The 19,535-nt window shown below is 39.8% G+C and overlaps 5 protein-coding genes across 5 annotated transcripts; all 5 read right to left on the bottom strand.

Annotated features, from left to right (window-relative positions):
• Positions 1-2,370: 2,370 nt before the first annotated feature.
• On the bottom strand, positions 2,371-3,859 carry LOC112465917 (longitudinals lacking protein-like). The gene is made up of 2 exons (XM_025033721.1): positions 3,832-3,859; positions 2,371-3,696 (listed from the first exon to the last, which is right to left on the bottom strand). Exons 1-2 carry the CDS (start codon positions 3,857-3,859, stop codon positions 3,389-3,391), a joined length of 336 nt encoding a protein of 111 aa, XP_024889489.1. The 3' UTR covers positions 2,371-3,388.
• Positions 3,860-9,237: 5,378 nt separating this feature from the next.
• On the bottom strand, positions 9,238-9,959 carry LOC112465922 (longitudinals lacking protein-like). The gene has a single exon (XM_025033728.1). It carries the CDS (start codon positions 9,947-9,949, stop codon positions 9,629-9,631), a length of 321 nt encoding a protein of 106 aa, XP_024889496.1. The 5' UTR covers positions 9,950-9,959; the 3' UTR covers positions 9,238-9,628.
• A 941-nt stretch (positions 9,960-10,900) lies between these two features.
• On the bottom strand, positions 10,901-11,978 carry LOC112465923 (zinc finger X-chromosomal protein-like). The gene has a single exon (XM_025033729.1). It carries the CDS (start codon positions 11,223-11,225, stop codon positions 10,926-10,928), a length of 300 nt encoding a protein of 99 aa, XP_024889497.1. The 5' UTR covers positions 11,226-11,978; the 3' UTR covers positions 10,901-10,925.
• Positions 11,976-13,617, bottom strand: LOC112465921 (longitudinals lacking protein-like). The gene has a single exon (XM_025033727.1). The coding sequence runs from the start codon at positions 13,414-13,416 to the stop codon at positions 13,081-13,083; it is 336 nt and encodes a 111-aa protein (XP_024889495.1). The 5' UTR covers positions 13,417-13,617; the 3' UTR covers positions 11,976-13,080.
• Positions 13,618-15,058: 1,441 nt separating this feature from the next.
• LOC112465924 (zinc finger protein 211-like) lies at positions 15,059-19,436 on the bottom strand. The gene is made up of 2 exons (XM_025033730.1): positions 19,190-19,436; positions 15,059-18,326 (listed from the first exon to the last, which is right to left on the bottom strand). Exons 1-2 carry the CDS (start codon positions 19,257-19,259, stop codon positions 17,923-17,925), a joined length of 474 nt encoding a protein of 157 aa, XP_024889498.1. The 5' UTR covers positions 19,260-19,436; the 3' UTR covers positions 15,059-17,922.
• Between the last annotated feature and the right edge of the window lie 99 nt (positions 19,437-19,535).

Below are 19,535 nucleotides of genomic sequence, written 5' to 3'. Positions count from 1 at the left end.
CTTCAGATGCCTGGCCAGGCTAGAGTAGTAGCTATAGACCTTGCCGCAATTCTTGCACGGGTATGTCACCCTCTGGCAATTCAGATAGCCCACCGCGCGTCCATCTGGAAAGCAAAAGAACACGGGAACACCCGGTTAGAGAGCATCGTTCCTGGACGCGGCTGCGACTCTTCCTCGCGAATTCGTGCATAGCGTGCGTAGAAGAGTAGACTCTTCGACGATGTCTAGGGTCTAGCTGCAGGGTCTACTCGTCTATCTCTCGTAGCTTATACTGGCCCAAGGGAGGTACGTGTCACGTTAAACAAAATTAAAGGTCACCCTATCTGCACATATTCTCACAAGCGTACTTGGTTGGAGATGCATTTCATGCCAAGTTAAAATTCGCGAATATTGCACGAACATCGTTTCTCAATTACATCACAGTTAGTCTTGTATGTACAGTGAAGGAAAATGAAAAAAAAGATAAACATAAAGTCTTGCAAAAGAGCTATGTATATTTAGCGCCATATATAAGTATCTTAATAATTAATGCGCGATAAGTAGGTTTACTTTAGCAGTCAGATCACACTTATAATCATTGTCCTGAATAAAGAAAAATGACGTGTTCGAGACATATCGATCATCCTGAATATATGACAGAAATCTAAAATTGTTCTGGATATTATTCGAAACCAAAAACTTGTGGAAAAATATTTGAAAAATCTTGAATGTGTTAAAAGTCACTCGAATATCTTGAAAAATATATTATTTTTAATACTACAGAAAATATATTATACTTATGTATATTACGTTATATACATCTTATATTATACATCATATATATACATATATATACATATATATACATATATATACATATATATGTATACATATATACACATATATATACATTATATATCAAATATACATCTTATATTATACATATTATGTAAAAATTATAATATATTTTTACTTTTATAAAATTTTTAGATATTAATTTTACATTATCTCACAATCTCACTTACAATTAGATATAAATAATAATTTTACTTTGAAGAATTTCAAACGTTTTTGAGATATTTAAACATTTCCCAAGATTTTCTAGACACACAAAACATTCTCGATCCTTCAAGGTCGTAAAAAATTTCCGGTTTCAAGTAATATTTCTCAAAGCAATTCGTTTGTACAACTTAATGTATTATACAACAGAATTGTCTGAAAATTTAAAAAAAAAAAGATAATATCCATTAATCCCGCGAATATTGATTAAAAACTGAAAAATATAAGTTGCATTTTTCAGATATTAAATGATTTCGTCAATCTATTAAGTAGTTTCGTCAATCATTTTATAATAATCGGTGAGTATATTTCGTGAACATCGCCATCGAATTGTCATAGCAGTTAGTTAAGATATATATAGATGAACATATTTATAAAATAAAATACAAATTGAATTAAAATTAATCGGAATCAGAAGACGAGAACCGGAATTTTAAGCGATAAAACTGCAAAGGCATAGGAACATCATGAGCAACATTAACATGTCTAAGAAGTTTGCTCTTCAACCCTGTTTGGTAAGGGCAATATCCACACATGAATTCGGGTGGTAACCAGGCACTCTCATTGCATCTCTTTATGTGTTGATATAGAACCCGTCGGCTCTTAATCTTTTTATTGCATAATGGACATTTGCGCAACAATCGCTGGCATCTTTTCTCTGCAACAAATACATCCATAATGATTAATAAAAATCCTTACTAATCGATTCGCATATACTTGAATAATTGCTAAAAATGTCATTAAGCTCTTTTTTTTATGAATCAATAGTTAATGGATAATATAATTTGTTTAAATTGGATAAAATCTGTATAAATTTTAAGAACTAGAAGAAAAGATAAAAAATAATTTTTTAATAAAATAACTTTTGCATTAATATTTATTATATATTATATATTAATTATCTCTCAATGTGTTTGTCTATTTTTATATAAAAATTATTTTTATCGCAATTTTTGTTTTAATCTCCAATCTTGATAATATAATAATTTTCTAGATATAAATAGACGACGAAACAGAAGTATATACTATATACAAGGATGGAACAGTAGACAACAACATAGAAACAAAATTCCGATTTTTATTAATGTTTTTCCATATTCAATGTTAGTGTAATTTTATTCGCTCTTTTATTAATAATCGTACCGACAACATCACAATAAAAAGTATAATAACTACAAAATTATATTAACGTTGGAAAAAAAAAAGTTATTTATATAAGTCTTTATTTTCCAAAATTTTCTTTCTCAACTTATTTAATAATCACAAAAAATAGAATATTAAATGAACGAAAAACTATACTACTGATTGCAGAGGTATAATACTTTTTTCACACGCATTATTGATAAAACAATAATTAAAAATATTGTAAAATAACCATAACTAAAAATATCTGAAAATGTTATACTCTTCGATGATGTCATCGATACTTACCGTTCACAAATTATAAACATATTTAATAACCACCATAACAATTCATGCAATAATATAAAATTTCACATCCAGTTTTGTATAAGAGGCAGGAAAATGATAAATAATGTGCAATGTGCTGTCAATCGAAGAAGAAAATCTCTTGATACATCTTTTATCGCGAAGATTACAGAATTCTCTAAAGACCTTTCTAATGCCACTTATTGTTAGAATGTTAAATAAATAATCGTGATATTCTTCGAGCATTAAAAATTCGCATATGCCTCGAACTTCTTCGTGTAAGTCGATCGTTTCGGGATGCCCTTTTTGCTGTATCGATGCAGAACCGATTTGGATATGCAGTAGATTCTCGCGGCCTTCCTCAAAGACATCCCATTGGCGACCGCGTCAATGGCTCTCCACACCTGTTCCGAATCGCGTATAAACACTCGCGATTTCGCCGTACTTTGTAAACGAGTCTCGTAAATAAATGGTCCTGAAACATGAAAGAGGCGCGAATAAAATACATGTACTTAAAAGAATTCAGCTCTTGAACGGAACAAATTCAACAGGAATTTCTTTCTATTTTCATTTTATGTTCCTATCCGCAGAAAAAAAATTGAATAAAATCATAAATATAATCAAGAGATATTAAAAATGAGAGAGAAAGGAAGAACTTCGACGATGGTAATTAAAAGGAATGTATGGATATTCTCTAGAGGAACTTCTCGTCTTCAAGGATTTGGTTTCTAGGAACAGCATTATGAATAACGAACGAGAGATTTGACTAATGTCTGTTGCTACAAGCAACACAGTCGAGAGATCTGAGTGCGATAAACAATTTGTTTTATTGAAGAACATTGAAATGGAGACATCTGTTGTGAGATACTGTGAGTCAATAATGTATTTTGTAATCCATCAATAATGTTTCGTTATCTGCTTTTTATACGCTCGCGTGGATCCTCTTTATGTGCGACTTCAGATTCCACTTGCGGTTGCTCTTATAGCTGCAATACGGGCAACACTCCGCCTTCTTCTGGCCGCACGAAGCCTTGACGTGTTCCACGAGGTGATGCTTCCATCGGTACGATTTCGCGCACTTGGAGCACTTGTACCTACCAGTGTGGTCCACATGCTTGAACCTGAACTTGCGGTCAGCATAGTTGCTGGATCTGTTGGTCGTATTCGTACCGAGTGCCTCATAGTTCTCCCAGACAACAAGCGCACCTGAAACACAAAAGCCAGCTTGTCATGTATGCGTTGAAGACAACCGAGTTGTTAAGAGCAACCATTTGTGCGTTCCCAGGACGCGATCTGTTTTACTTAAAACATTTACATCAAAGCGACATGCGATGGACAAGGACATCTTCAGAATACATCTCATACCTATGGGCAAAGACTGGAACTTCCACATCATCTATGTTCATCCTAATACTCATTTACCGCTCCAAACTGTTAAACCACCCGTAAGTGACTAAAGGAAACATTCATCGGTACCGTAATAATCCACGCGGTTTTTTTTTTCCATTTAGGATAGGAGAGTAATGTGAAAAATATTGCAGCTATGGCCAATCCAATGTAGAAATATTGAAGACTGATAACTGAAAATTTTTGTTAATTTAATTTTTAACTCTATGGTGATTTATATAATAATTAACGATAATAATTAAAAGCGCTGAATAAAATGATAAAGCTCAGATTATGATTTAAAAAATTCGCATTAGGACTATTAAAATTGCGATAATATTACAATCGTAAGCGAGAATTTTAATGAGAAAGTTAGAAAAATTCATAAAAAAGATACTCGCTAAAAATTTAAAAAAAAAAACGGGGAAAAAATTTTGGAGATAAAATAACGCAATCTTTGGTGAAATTGAGGCGTTTCACGATCTGTAAAAAGTCATAAGTGATTTATAAGATTGTGTAAAATAAAAAGACAAAAGGAGATGCAGTTCGAAGGATATTCTCGTGACTGCGAATATTTACACAGGTATTTATTTAGAAAGCAAACGAATGCGAAACATCGTTACACAAACACTTAATCGCTGCGTAGCGCAGCCGACGCGACATGTGGCTTCACCGATCTATCGATCTACTGATCTATCGACTGGAAAGATACATTAGCGGTGCGTCTCGTAGACAGGTGGTTTACATCGTTATCGTCTCTATAACGTCGTTATCTGCCGAATGTACGTCATCATTCACGTACGTAAGAAATTTCGCGGTAATAATAAATTTTTTTTTTGTAACGATCCCGATTTTGTCAGCATGCATTTCTCGATATGCAACTCTCCAGTGACTTCCCTTAAATTCCTAAACTTGTACCTTCTTCTGTTTACGAGGCTTCCGTGTAGGCTTCGTTACATTTAATCGGCTCAGACATATTTTTACGTCGGAATATTATTTCGTTCCTATGTTTACGAAATGTCGAAGTTAGCGTTTCGAATTTGGATAAATGACTAATGCGTTTAAGTGATTAATGGGACGATACAGCGCTCTTCTCGAGTATCAGATAATAATTCACCTACGATCTACATAATATCTCTCGTTCTCGTTTCATTCTTTTACGTTGTAAAAACGGTTTGTAAAACGAAAGCAGGATGGCCGTGCGTTTACAAAGCCCTAAAAAGGAAAATCAATGCTCGTGTTAATTGAAATCTGTGTGTATATTGTAAAAGAGGCCACGCGGATGCATGCTTATCCCTAATCATGGTTACACTGGTCGTAAATGAAATTACTTGCTGTCGTGGGACACGCTTAATTGCCGGTACGTCGATAAATGTAAGTAACTGTCGTCTAAAATCCGCTACGCCACATGGCTAAGTAAGTGTAGTTTGGAGCTAGCGTAATTTACGGTGAAATTGCACTATGCTCGAGCAGTCTCTATAATGCACGATAATCGACGGTACAAGGGCGTATTACTAATCGCGTTAAAAAATGACTCCATCGACATCTTTCTTAAGTTTATCGCTTATCCTTAAACCTATAGGTTTTTTTGACTTTTAAGATCATTACGTAGTCTTCGATGATTGCCGTCCTCCGATCATCTTCCGGCGGCTATACTTACAGTTACGTGACCATTAATGTCTCGTTAGGTAGTAATCAGACTTTCCTGCCATCTTGCACACATGCGCACGCACAGGCACACGCGCATACACACACACACACACACACACATACGAGAGCCCGCACATACATACGCGTGATATCGAAGTTACGAATTGTAATTTCTGATATTGTTAATTGCACCGATAGTGAACGGAAGGCGTTTTCCTCGACAAAAATGCGTGAAAAAGATAAAAAAGTCTCTGGCAAAGATAAAACATTCACTACGAAGATTCCTATTTGTAAAAGTAACAAAAATCTTTCGCTAAAACTGGAAATTATTAGAGTCCCAAGCTGGGATATGATTAACTTCGACGAACAAATAAAGTTCTTTGAAAGATAAAATTTTGATTGCGCTTGATGTGAGTATACTTGGATCTTATTCAATGAAAATCAGAATGTATAATTGATGTATCGTTATAATTGCACATTTTACTTAACATTAAGCAAAATACTTAAAGAGATGTATTACTCTGTGTTAAAATACGTAAAAATAATATCCATATTATTATCTCCGAACCGCAGCTCTCGAAGCGGGTTCGTCTGAAATCTTACGGAAGAAAAAAAAAACAGCCTTTAGACTAGATTTTGTTCACTCAATTAAGTGTAGTTATGTCTACAAAGTCACTTTTCTCACGTCGAACGATTTCTGCAAATGAAAGAAGCTATAGCTTCCACGTATTTAGGGCCTAAAATAAATGTGAAAAAAATCATCTCTCCGAGAGTTAAGTCGGCGAACGCGCCGCACAAGCACAACTTATATATAGCTAAAACAGTCGAAAATCGCTCTCACGGAGTCTCGAGCGTCAATGACGACATCACACAGAGTCTATAGTACGACACTTATTGTTAGACCATACAGATCATTGATATGACGTGTCATATTACAACTACATACGACGTCTTACGTTTTTTCGAGAGTCGACGCTCCGATAAGCTTCTCAAAGCAATCGGACCATAAACGCTGTGCGCACTCGCTGCTTCTGCCACCGAGCTAATATTTTAGTTCCTCGTTAGAAAGCCGGCACGCCAGCTTTCGCTCGAATACGTGAGCTTCTTATTAGATAAGAACATAGCGTGGGAAGCTACGGGAGGACAGTTCCGCAGGGCGTATGGTATTATCCGACTACCAGATTATCTGACTCGAGGAGACCGTGGCGAAACTCTTCCTCCTGCGAAAGAATCATCGAGATTGCCGGGAATCTCTCGTCGATTCCAATCGCGGGAAGAACCTCGGACCGAGCTCCTCGCGGAGACGTCGCGATTGCGGAAGAATCGAAGACGTCGTCGGTCGGCGAGATACCGGGGTGTCGCCCCAGCGCGACGTCTACTTGATGTTGTGCACCGAGAGCAGGTGCTTGAGGAAGCTCGCCTCGATCCTCGATCTGTAGGGGCAGTACTGGCAGGAGAAGTGCGTCTCGAAGGTGACCATGCCGCAGCCCATCTTCAGGTGTTTCCGCAGGTTCGACGCCCAGGAGTACATCTGGCCGCAGCGGGGGCACACGTGCAGCCGCGGCCTCACGATCGGAAACAGGGGCGCATCTGAAATGAGAGGTGTCCGTTAGAGCGCGATCACGGAGACCGCGAGAGGATCGGGTAGGGCGAACCCGTGAGGACCCACGTGTAGGGGGCCCGGAGTCGAGGTAGCAAGCGTTGAACGCAACCAAGATAGTCTCTATACATCGAAGCGCATGCCTTGAGCAAGTCGGGAATGGATCCCCCGCGAAGACGTCCTCGGGATGATCCATCTAGCGAGATCACGGCGCTTTTCGAGGCCGAACGATTCCGCGCGAACATCTCTTCGGATTCGTGATCCGAAATGCGAACGAAGTTACGAGAGCGAGAGCACGACTGATGTCGCACGGTCGATCGTCTCGGAAAGCGCTTCTTCGATCTCGAGGGAAAAAAAAACTAACACACGTGCGACTGTCTTCCTGTACATACGTACTTACTTCGTCCATTCTCGCATCGGCACTCTTCGATACCTATGACCTGAAACAGAAATAATCCGCGAGGAAACCAACGTGAGGTTCACTGAATGGACCGGAATGATCGCAGCCGGGAAGAAAGTAAAGGATCAAAAGGAAGATTATCATAGGACGTGTTGCAGCAAATATATTTTATTGCAGATATAATTTTCTCTTTCTCTTTTCTTCTTTTGAAGGAGATAAGGATCGGTCTCTCTTTTAAAAAAAAAAGAATCGCACAGTCGTTTAGTCACGCGTGCGTCAATACAAATCTATATTGTGCTTGCAACACATGTGCCTCTTGAGGTTGCCTTTGAAGTTGGACTTGTAATCGCAGATGGTGCAGTAGAAATTCGGAGGTTTACCGCACGCCATTTTCTGGTGTAAACGTAGACTCGACGGCCACGAGAAGTTTCGCCCGCACAATTGACACACGTACTTGACACCTGCAACAGAAATACTAGTCAGTGAGGAAGACGCTTCACAGTCGCGCGGGATAACCGGAAGAGAATTCCCCCACGTTGCGAACGAAGGACGCTTTCCAGCGAGTGCTTTTCTATCCGCGGGTCTTTCTATCCTGCTTCGAAGGCGCGAGATCTGACAATTAGTAACAAGTAACAACATGTAGCAAGTAGCAATATACCTTATGTCTCTGAGGCACTTTCACACAAGAAATATTATTGTTACAATTTACGGATTTATGTGTGCTTGATTTTCTTTTGTTCACAATTGGATTTTCCGCGAAATGTTGGGAGATTCGCGGAGATCTCGTATATATATTATATCCTTCTTAACTTCAGAAGAGTATTTTGACTGCTGAGAATAATATACGTACGAGATTCACTAATTCATAGATTCCTCCATCTTTTTTCCCAATATCTTTGCTTGTAGGGAATATTACAAAATATATGCTTGATGATTTTCAGCAGATGTGTGCAAAGTGCTTAATAACATAAGAAGGTGAAATGAGATGAAAATTAAAATACGCGTTTTATATTAATTGTAAGTGACGATTTAATCACAGTATCATTGATGAAATTGTGCGAATCTGTAAGGTGCCAATTCCGTGATTTGATTCAAACCAAAACCTTTCACATGAATCTATGACAAATAAGTGAAACTTCCGAAGTTGCATTGACAATTTATTTCATCAAGATATGACATTTCTTTCGCAGAAAATTGAAATAAAACGTTGCATGGATCTGTTAGACTTGGCGGCGCGTTATTAATCACGTAACTTCTTTAATTTCTTAGTAAATTAATAAATTGATTATGAACTAAGCATGTATATTAAACAAATAACAAATTGTACTTAAGGAAGAAATCTTACAATTAAACAGATAAAAATTAAATCTCTTTGGCGAAATTTCTCTCGACAAAATGTATTATACGAGCCTTTTAGATCCATGCTGTATAATGTATAAGAAAAATATTGTGTCATGCATATAAGGTTGAAAAAAAATCTCAGGTTATATTCATGAAGGATAAGTGCTTCTTCTTGACGTGTAATATATTCTTCTGGATTGTTGACTGCACTCGGTAGGCATATGCTCTCTAAGATTCTCCAAGGTGTAAAAACGTCTGCATCTGTAGCACCGATATAGCACCAATCCTGAAAATATCATCGTCAAATATCGGTTAACGACAAGATGATCCCGCATCGATCATGGTTTGTAAGGGTTTGCAGGGACATTGAACGAAACACAAAGAACGCTCGACAAACTCTATCAGTGAACCATTTAATATCGCTTTCATTTCAACTGACTAGATTTACAATATAATTACGATTAATTATAATAATATTATGAACATTCGAGTCGATGCTTGTCGAATGACTTCGTGCACTGATCGCGTGCAACAATCGGTCATTTAATAAATTTATTTAATAAATAATTCATTTAATAAAAGTTCACTTAATAACTAATAATTAAAACTCACTTAATAACAAAAACTCTGATAAATTACGGTAAACAATTTTCATTATTTGTCTTATTAAATACATAATATACATGTGCAGTTAATAACTGGTGCACAAGTCGGTAGATAATTCGGAATTGATTGCACAACAACATGATTAGTCAACAAGAAAGAGAAAAAAAGATTTCGTAAAATTACGCAAAATTAATCTCTGGATGCATCCTCTGGATGTGTTTATGCAGACTGCTCTTGTACTTGGTGCGATGCGGGCAATAAGGGCAACACTCCTTCGGGTCCTTGCCGCATTCGATCTTCAGGTGACTCCTCATGTTCCTCAACCAGCGGTAATACTTGCCGCAGTTCGGGCACTCAAAGAAACCCGGTTTCTTATCGAGATAGCTGGGGAATTTTAACTGGGAAATCTTCGGGTTCGCATAATTAGAATTGTGTGGAATTTTGTGCTGGCTAATCATCCGATCCTGGTGATACTGATGGATACTCTGCCAAGCTATCATCCCTGAAAGAAAATAAAATACAGCGGTTAGTAAGTGGTCACGGAGATTTCGAGGTGAATTTTAATGGCAGGCTGAGTCCAATTTATAGACTTTCGAACATTTTGATCGCAAGGGTGAGAACGCAGAATGCAGCATGAAATGTCTCGTCTTTGCCTACTTCTTCTAAGTCTAATATATCATTATGGCTAGTTCATTTTTTTCATTAAATTTATTAAATTTATGCAGCTTATATCTACGAAAAATATATCCCCCGAATAACCATTAAAGATAAGTTGAATACAACATTTTTATATTAATTTTAAGCATTTCTGTTTTGTAGAAAACGTTGTTAACGAATGAAAAGCTGCTAGCAATTTTTAACAAGCGCCATAAAATATATTTTTTTACAAATAAACACTTATCGCTTCATGTTATAGAGTGATTGGACTCGTGCAAGATTATTTATATAAGTACGTGGAAAAAATGATCCAATTAATTTATTGTATAAAATTTGGCAAGTACTTACAGTGATATCGAATATAAATGTGTAAGAAAGGAAGGAAAATAAAAGAGTTGGATTTCGCATTGACACCTGAAGCCTGAATCGGCTTGAAAATAAAATGCATGTATGACTCGAGTACAAAATTGTCTTTCCATTTAGAATACATTATTGACAAATTCGATCGGATGCACTAACGCATCTACGCTTATGACTAATACTAATATAGATAATATACACCCGTAGAGAAACTTCACACGCAAAAAAGTCAATTAAAGCAACAAGTCAATTAAATCGCACTGACATACTCGTTACACGTTACAGGTATTGATTCACGCCAATATCCGCAAACGTAAATTTAATCTCAATGGTAACTGCAACTGCCTTCTCTATCCACGTTAAATTCGCGCGTGTACAAAGTCGCTGATAAAAAATAGAAATCGGATAATTAGGAAGACTTGCGAAAGTGGTAACATGCGCGTGCGACGTTTACAAGCACTAGATGCTGCTGGAGAAGACATTCTTCCCGGGATGATTGGTGCGGATATGCTGATACAGATTGCCGCGTTGCTTCGTCCTGTGTGCGCAATACGGGCACTTGAATTGTGGCTCCTTGCCGCACTCGTGTCGCGTGTGCCTCAGCAAGGTGCCGCGGTGCTGGTAACCCTTGCCGCATCTCTCGCAACGATACGGGTATATGATACTCCCGCCGCTCTGCTTGGACATCCAGAGTGTCAGATCCTTGATCGACATCATTGGCGAATAGAGCCGTTGCTGCAGATTCCTGGGCATAATCATGCGCGGTATCGACGGCTCTGCAAGCGAGAGGAAGAAGAAAACGGGGGGCGTTAGTCACGGAAAAAGATGCGGTGGCTGCGTTTATGAAGATATAAGTAATAATTAAAGTAGAGAAAGAAGAGAGAGAGAGAGAGAGAGAGAGAAAGGAAAATGCATTCTTCGTTTTATTGTTTGCGTTGTATTATTTGGATATATTAATAAACGATAAATGCGACTAAATGCGAGACGGATGATAGACAAGGCGATGTTTAATATACAGACGGAATATAATTTGCGGCAAGACCAGCCTTCAAATTTCGTGACCCTGAAAAAGTCGGATTCTTAAATCATTCGATTATCTTACTATGGATCGATTTTATCAGAAATTTTGTTTAATCTCAGCTGTATCAGAATTAAAATGTTCAGCTATTTAAAATACAAACATTTTTGGGAAAATTTTAGAAAAAGAAGAGTTTATTAAACTTCTTGATATAAACTCATTCGCTCTCGATGAATTTAAGTTTACAAACTTTCAATAATATTGTAGAAGCAATTCATTTTACGATTTTCCAGATATTTTTTGCTCATTTTGTCTTACAGAACCTATATTTCAAATTTCATCGAATTTGATTAACAGATTGCGCAATTAATTAATCTCTTTCCGCGATTAATTCATAAAATCAAGGAAACGTAAATTTACATCCAACAGAAAAGACATATAATTGAATTATACAAATATCTATTTATACTAGTCATTAATTCATAATTTTTATAAATGCGCGAGCATATACAGTACAAAAATATATAATAATAAAAATATTGGATCATCTTTTTTTGTTCTTTGTTAGACCTGTTGTATGTCTGCATGTATATTTCTTGTAAATTCTGTAAATCATATATCGATATTCATCGCGCCATAATAATATGTGCACAATCTCTTTAATTTACACCCACATACACGTAATATCAAATTGGAATCGCTCAAATCAAAATGCTATTAAGTCTTCAGTATCGTTAAATGTCGACGTAGTACCATTGCAACGATTAGGTCGCCAATTCTATCGATTCTCTGTTCGAAGTGTATAGCAATTCACATCGGAAAAGTTTGACGGACCTAGAGAATCGAATGTATTAGTCTTAATAATAATCTAAACGATGGCATTTAAAATATCGAGAAGGCATTAAACTATCCAAGTCGACTACAACCCAGCATTCTTAGGAAAGTAACAAGTGGTAACAATGCGGACTTGCTTTATTCGGCTGTAATTTATAATACGGACATAGGTAAATAATCTATTAGGGAAATGACTTTATTTCGATTAAGTGAGAAAATATCGTAATTTATTCGCTCTTTTGGGATAACGATAGAACAAGATACAAAGAGATAATACAGATAAAATCAATTTTATCGTTCTTCTGTCGTTCATCATTTCTCTCTATCGCGTCTACATTCTGATCAACGATGACTAGATACATCAGCATCCGTACTGTAATACTTAATATTACGACAGATACGAACTCCCCCCCCCCCACTTCTCATCTCAGACAAGAAGACTCGCTCGGGACTTCTTCATTAGGCTATACGTTCGGAAGCAATACGGATATCTGTTCGGAATCACGCAGCTTATGAAGGAGCTTTCGTTTCGACGAGTGCATTAAAAATAGATAAACAATACAAGAGCTCGTAACAAAAAAAAAATTTTAAAAAGTCGCAATATAAGGCACTATTTCGAAATAATTACGCGGATTGGTAAAACTGTTGCTCGGTAAGCGTGACGAGAATTGACGAACCAGCGCCTAGTATTGGAGGTTCGAGAACACCGGTGCTGGTTCGCCGTATTGGGGATTTATCGGTCCCGTCTTCGTGAGTTCTCTCTCAATTAAGGTCGATCACGTAGACGTTCTGACCCCGGTGACACTGACGGATGTGCCTGTAAACGTGACCGCGTTGCTTCATCTTGGCGGAGCAGTAGGGGCACTGGACTCTCGGCTCCTGGCCGCATTCGAATTTCGTGTGTCTCTTCAGGTGCCACGCGTGTATATAGCTCTTCGAGCATCGCGAGCACGTGTGCCTCTCGATGTCGCCCTGCAAGTGTCCGCCCCGGCGTCTCCTCGTCGAGTTGAGCGGCTTCTCCTCTTCGTAGCTAAAGTTCTCGTACTCCTCCATCACCACCGAGCACATGCTCTCCAGGCTGGTCTCCAGCTTGATCATCTTCGCGTCTAAAAAAAAAAATCGACAGGACGCGGGATTAGCTGAGTGATCAAGGTACGCGAGTGCCGTATGCGTGAAGGAGAAAAGGATATAAAATGAGAAGATCGTGGAGACGCTTTTGCAAATGTTACCGCAAATTATTCCCGTCACCTGACCCTGAGGAGTTCAAGCTCGCGCAAAGATCTCCGTTTTACCTGCTCCGGCAAACCACTGCGTCCGGGCTGTCCCGAGGAGTTACCAACGCAAGCGTTTCGATACGTGAAATGTATGGAAATGAAACGGCTATCTCGAAGACCAGCAGAGTGTCATGGAAATGCTTTATTCTATCAAGTACACAGTTAACAAAACGACAATTACATGTAACATCGGTTCGTCGCACGATAAGAGTGCCGAGTGTCGAATATGCCGAGAGAAATAAAACCAACAACAATAAAACAAGATCGTCAGGTTATACGGTCGACATTGCGTCGTCAAAGGGAGAGAAACGTTAGAGCGAGCGTGTGCTGGGTGAAGCCTCATCAGGGCGAGTCGATGATGTAGATGCGCTGACCGGAGTGCTTCCTGCGTATGTGCTGGCTCACGTGGCCGCGTTGCTTGCTGCGTGTGCCGCAATAAGGGCACTTGAACCTCGGGGTCAGACCACACTCGTAGCGCAAGTGTCGCCTGAGGCTCTTGATCACGGTGTAACCGTTACCGCACTTGGGGCACACGTGATTACGGCGACCGCTTCCTCGTCGTCGAGCCGACGACCGGCCCCTGACGACGCTCTGGCTCGCGTCGGGCTTCGTCGAGTCGTATAGGCCGACCCCGTAACTTCCGTACAGAAGAACTGAAAGCAAACAACGGAACGATTAGAAGAAGACCGCGGATAATCGTTGACGAGCTATCGACAGGCCAAGGAAAGATCATTAACGGTTATCGGGCACGTAAGTGCGACGTCTGTTTTGCGAAGTGAGTGTCTGGTGCAATGTGTACTTGTAATGCGTTCGAACTGATCGAATTCAGACCATAAGCTGATATGCAGAAAATAATCTAAAATGGGATACATATTTTAATGACGATTTTTATTTCATGAATAATAGAATCTTTACGGATAATCAACTTCTAGTTTTCAATAATATGTTATCATTATCTGTCAATCATTTTATTCTTCTTTCGCGTGAAGGAAAAATTGATACTTGCATTGAAGCGATTTTTACGATTTGATCTCTCTCGCATACGTATCATTAAAATATGTGTGTGATGTAACAACGGCTTGTAGAAGCAAATGATAATATCGTGCGTGAATAAAATACATAAACGATATCATCCAGCTTCAATCCAGTATCATTAGTCGTACATGTAGATCGTCATCAACTTTTATGATATCGCGCGACACATTTGACATAAATTACATGTGAAGTATCACAAAGACAAACATTCAATAATTCAAAGAAGCTCGAGATGGACGAGGAAATTTTGATTAGGAATTCCTAACGGCCTCACACGTAATATATTCGTACCTGATAATGCAGTTAATAAGCAGACGTGCCCGTAACGTCGGCAATCTGTTCCTGAAAGTGAAATTCCGGAAGAAAATGAGCAATCAATTAAGTGATGAACAAGAAGATAAGAGCGCCATCAGAATCGTCAAGACGGGAAATGTGGAAGTAACGTTTATTATGCTTGAAATCATAATAATACACAACACTGCTCGTGACCAAGACAGAAGATCCACGTGACGTTCGCACGTTTCGTTAGGACTTTAGATCGACGACCCAGACTCTCTCGGCGGGATGCTTTTTTCTGATGTGACTATAGATCTGCGACGTTTGCTTGCTGCGCAGCTCGCAGTAAGGACACTTGAATCTGGGCTCGTGACCGCATTCGTATCTGAAGTGACGATTGCGATTACTCTTCAGGGTGAAACCGTGCAGGCACTTAGGGCAGTAGTAGAGGGTCTTCTGAGTCTGGGAGGGCGAACGCTCGTCGGGACCTACGAAGTTCATGAAGGAGTCCATCATGAGGAGATCTGAAAGCAAAAACCGAATTGTGAGACTCGGTCCGGATCGCTACGTCTGGTAACTTCTGATCATCGGGCGCATCGACAAGTTTATCGTTTATGTACATGTTTATCGTTAAAAAAAAAAGACGACAATCTTTCAGCTTCGAGAAAATTAGAGATAGATAATTAACGAGACAGCCGATCTGCGATTAATGAGGAAAATCGCATTGGAGATACTTCTCACTGACCCTGGGAAAGAGTGGTTCGTTAGATATTAAGGTGCAAAGAACAAAGCACATAAATGCAGGTAGAAAGTTACGATTTGGATTATTGGATTACTGTTCAAATGGTATTAGTCTCGTGGCACGCGGGTGAATAATCGAGCACGTTGGTAGAAAATTTGAAACAGAAAAAAAAAACACGTTCCTCACAGTCGTGAAAGGGAGAGGCATCCGTCGTTAGTTTTGACCGCAAACAAACACCACACGCGTAGTAGATTGTCTATCGTGCAGACCCGTCAGATGAGGTCCTACGTCTCTCCGTTTGTTTAAACTGAAATAACATGGTGCTAGATACGTGAGGGAGAGACTGAAGGGGGCTGGGGGATATATCGGGGAGAAAAATACTGAAGCACATTAGGGCAAGTAGGGTGTCCGAACATCAATTTATTTTTTATATTACATTTCCACAGCGACGATATACGATCATAAAACGTACCGCGGGAAATCGCTATTGATACACCGACGGTGAAAACATGTTGCGTTCCTAATCGGCCAGGAATCGGTAAGGGTATCTTGACGTACGTCGCGCGAAGCTCGAATAACACGGGCCTCGCAGGCCCGAGAATTGCTTGCGTCCGTCAAAATACCCCGTGCGGATGTGATCCCTCGCTCGCAAAAACTTGCTCGACATCCTAAGTACGAATCTTAAGTACGCAGAGAACTTAATCCGAAGACCTAACGGAATGTATGAAGAACAATCGTTTTCTACGCGCGACGACAGATACGTATTTGTTTTAAGTACGTGGCTTCGTCGCGTACGTAAGTACTTAGAATACACTTATATCGCTATACGAATAATTATATCACAGCAACAAAAACAGTCGGCCACTAACGTGTCTCGTGTCTCTAAGAGACCCTTCCGTCCGCGCGGATGCGATGCGAATGCAAGAAACAAAAGGCACGTGCCGCGAATATATCAAATCGCGAGAGATAACCAAACGTGTGACAAACTGGTGTGTTTCCGCGGTACATGAAGAGCAACATTTCTCAATCTACTTTCGCGTTGATAGGTGAAATATATTCTATGTTTATCGATTGCTATTAGTGTCCCAGGTGTAACGATGCATCTTCATGTTAAGAACAAAATCACGGCAGCGTGTGACTCTATTATCGTGATTAAAAAAAAAAGAAGGTAACTACGTTTGTTCCGACCGCTTAAAACCCTGTTCTCTCAGACTTTCGGCTCCTGTTAGTAACAATTCAGTCTTCGTGACGAGCGCCCATGATCGCTTGGCTCGTCGCTCGTCGTCTATAACAATTCCGACGATTTGTCAATTGTAAAATCGACAATTCTTCGCTAACGATAACACGCACGCCGCTCGCTTTCCGGCGTCATAATCTAGTCTGATCGATCCTGGTACATTTAGACGCACGCAAATGTTTCCTCGTGTCCCATCGTCTCAACCTCACAACCTGAATCTTTTAAAAGGTATACATCTACGTTTTAAAAAACATACGACTCTCTTAAAGCCCCTAATAATCGAAAAATTGCTTATTGGATAGCGCACGAATGCTGGAACTCGGAATGTGCTCGCGCTTAAAGACCCGTCCTTTCTCGCGTATCTCAAAAAGCCTCACATCGCCGAGGCTAAATCGATAGCGCTATCAATTCCCGAATACGTCGTAATTTCACGCAGCACATCGAAAAGTTCCGCGCGCCGGCTCATTAACTGCTAAGCATGGAGATATTTCGTAACGTGTAAAGACGGAGAGAATATCTGACGATAATACTGAGTCCCGCTATTCCAGCCGCTACAAATTTTACACGGTTCGCCGTTTCGCGGCCCATCAGCAGCAGACCCTCACGACGAAGTCGTCATGTCGCGTCTCGTTATACGATACTAAGCCAACGAATATTCGCGCTCCTCTGCCCCGCGATTGTTGCAATCAAGTATTGCAATTAAACCGATTAAACATCACCAGACCGACGACGTAGGAACCGCACCGCGCTCGTGAAACTCTTAACAGCTATATAAGGACGTTCGTGAGGCATCTCCGTCGCGTAGAATCGCGAGCAATAATTGCATGTCCGATCTATCTTAACGGATGTCGATCGTACTATACGCGATCTTGGAATAACTCGCGCGTAAAGCGTGATCACATAAAATCTATTCGGTGAAAATTCAAAATTCCCAAATGACTTTTTCCGTTCGCACGAGTGCGGTTCCCCGCTCATTTAAAATGGAGAAAATCACTGTCATCGCGTGAAATTGCATCGTCCCGCATGATCGTCCTTCTCTTTTATTTGTCCTCGTACTTGAGGTGCACTACGTAGACCTTCTGACCGGAATGCCTGCTCCTGATGTGAGACATCACGTTGGACGTCTGCTTGCTGCGGAACTCGCAATAGGGACACTGGAAGCGCGGCTCCTGGCCGCACTCGTACTTGAAATGCCTGGTCATATTGCCCTTGACAGTGAAGCTGCGGCCGCACTTGGGACAACCATGGGGCTTGTTGTCGGCGGCGAATCCGCCGCCCTTCAGATGATAGGTATTTCTCACGCGGCCATGAGAATAATAATTCGTCGTTGACCTCGATATGGAACATTCCTGGCCGAAATCCCTATTACTGCCTTCGATCTTGAAGCCCTTGCAGGATTGCAACACAAAGTTGAGATCCAGCTGCGGGGCCGTCGCGTAAAAACCTGGAACTTCAAAGTTGGTCGGTTAATAAGACGCAGCGGCACACCGCATTCGGGGACGTGTAGCGGAAAGATTCGAGGGAACCAAAGGCTTACGAAAAGTCGTAAAGAGCTTTCGTGCTGCCTTCGATGTAGGAGCAATTGGAAGATTTGCCAGGGGATTTGATATTCATGCTTTGCTGTAATTTGCATTAGTGGAGAGGATACCTGTGATAACCGCGGGGCGTCTTCTCTGACGAACCTGTATTCAGCAACGCTCTCGTCGCGCGGGCTACGGTGACGCAGAAGCACGTTGTGTGACTTTACAAAAATGCGGTCTAAAATTGGAATATAAAATCGCTACGTGTGATTCTTACTGCTTACGAGAATCTACGTAACTAGAGATCTATTAGAAAAATCGGAATCGTAAACGCCGGATTGTGTGCAGTCTTCGGGTGATGAGAGGATCCGTGCTGCCCGTGGCTCTGGTCGTATACTCGAAAAAGGTACGTGAACAAGAATGGCGTTAATGCCTAGCCGCTTTGTTAAGATCCATGCGCTTCAGCGGCAGACATGATAAAACTTTATTTTACAAAACAACGTACAAGCGAATCATGATTCTCTTATAATCTTATATAAAGTAGAAGCAACAATTTTCTTCAGATCTTAAAGTATCTACGCCAACTATCCCAGAGTCCAGCCTGATACTTCATGTGTCGTACGACAAGCTTTGTCGGGCGTACTGATTGGCTACAAGGTAGAAAATTTCTAGAAACTCGAGAATTTCTTTGTCCTGCAGCCAATTAACATGCTTAAAAAATTTGTCGTACGACACACACGAAATATCAGCCTTAGAGTCTCTCGATGATCCTCTTCCGATGATTGGCTTCGGTCGTCGCTTGGCAAAGTCTGCGTGGCAAAGTAGGTCAGTTTCTCAACACGCATGATACCAGCCATTCGCGAGCATCTTTCTTAGTCAGATTTGAAATTTATTCATGACTAAGGAAGATTCAGGCACTAATCGATTGAAATAAGAAATCCTAGAAAAGTTTACTATTATTTGACAAATTTTAACAATGTTTAATAACATTTAACAGTGAGACTCATAGAAGAGAAAATATTATTTTAAAATTAAATCACAGCCTTTTCATTAATATTTCATTCGCGATTTAAATTTTGTTGCTGACTTAAATAATATATTTCCTTAATTAAATGCAATTAATAGATTGTATT

The sequence above is a fragment of the Temnothorax curvispinosus genome, unplaced genomic scaffold, assembly GCF_003070985.1.
Source record: "Temnothorax curvispinosus isolate PA1 unplaced genomic scaffold, ASM307098v1 QBEX01015652.1, whole genome shotgun sequence".
Classification (NCBI taxonomy): domain Eukaryota; kingdom Metazoa; phylum Arthropoda; class Insecta; order Hymenoptera; family Formicidae; genus Temnothorax; species Temnothorax curvispinosus.
The sequence above is the reverse complement of the archived record's forward strand: the minus strand, read 5'-3'. Positions and strand labels throughout refer to the sequence as shown.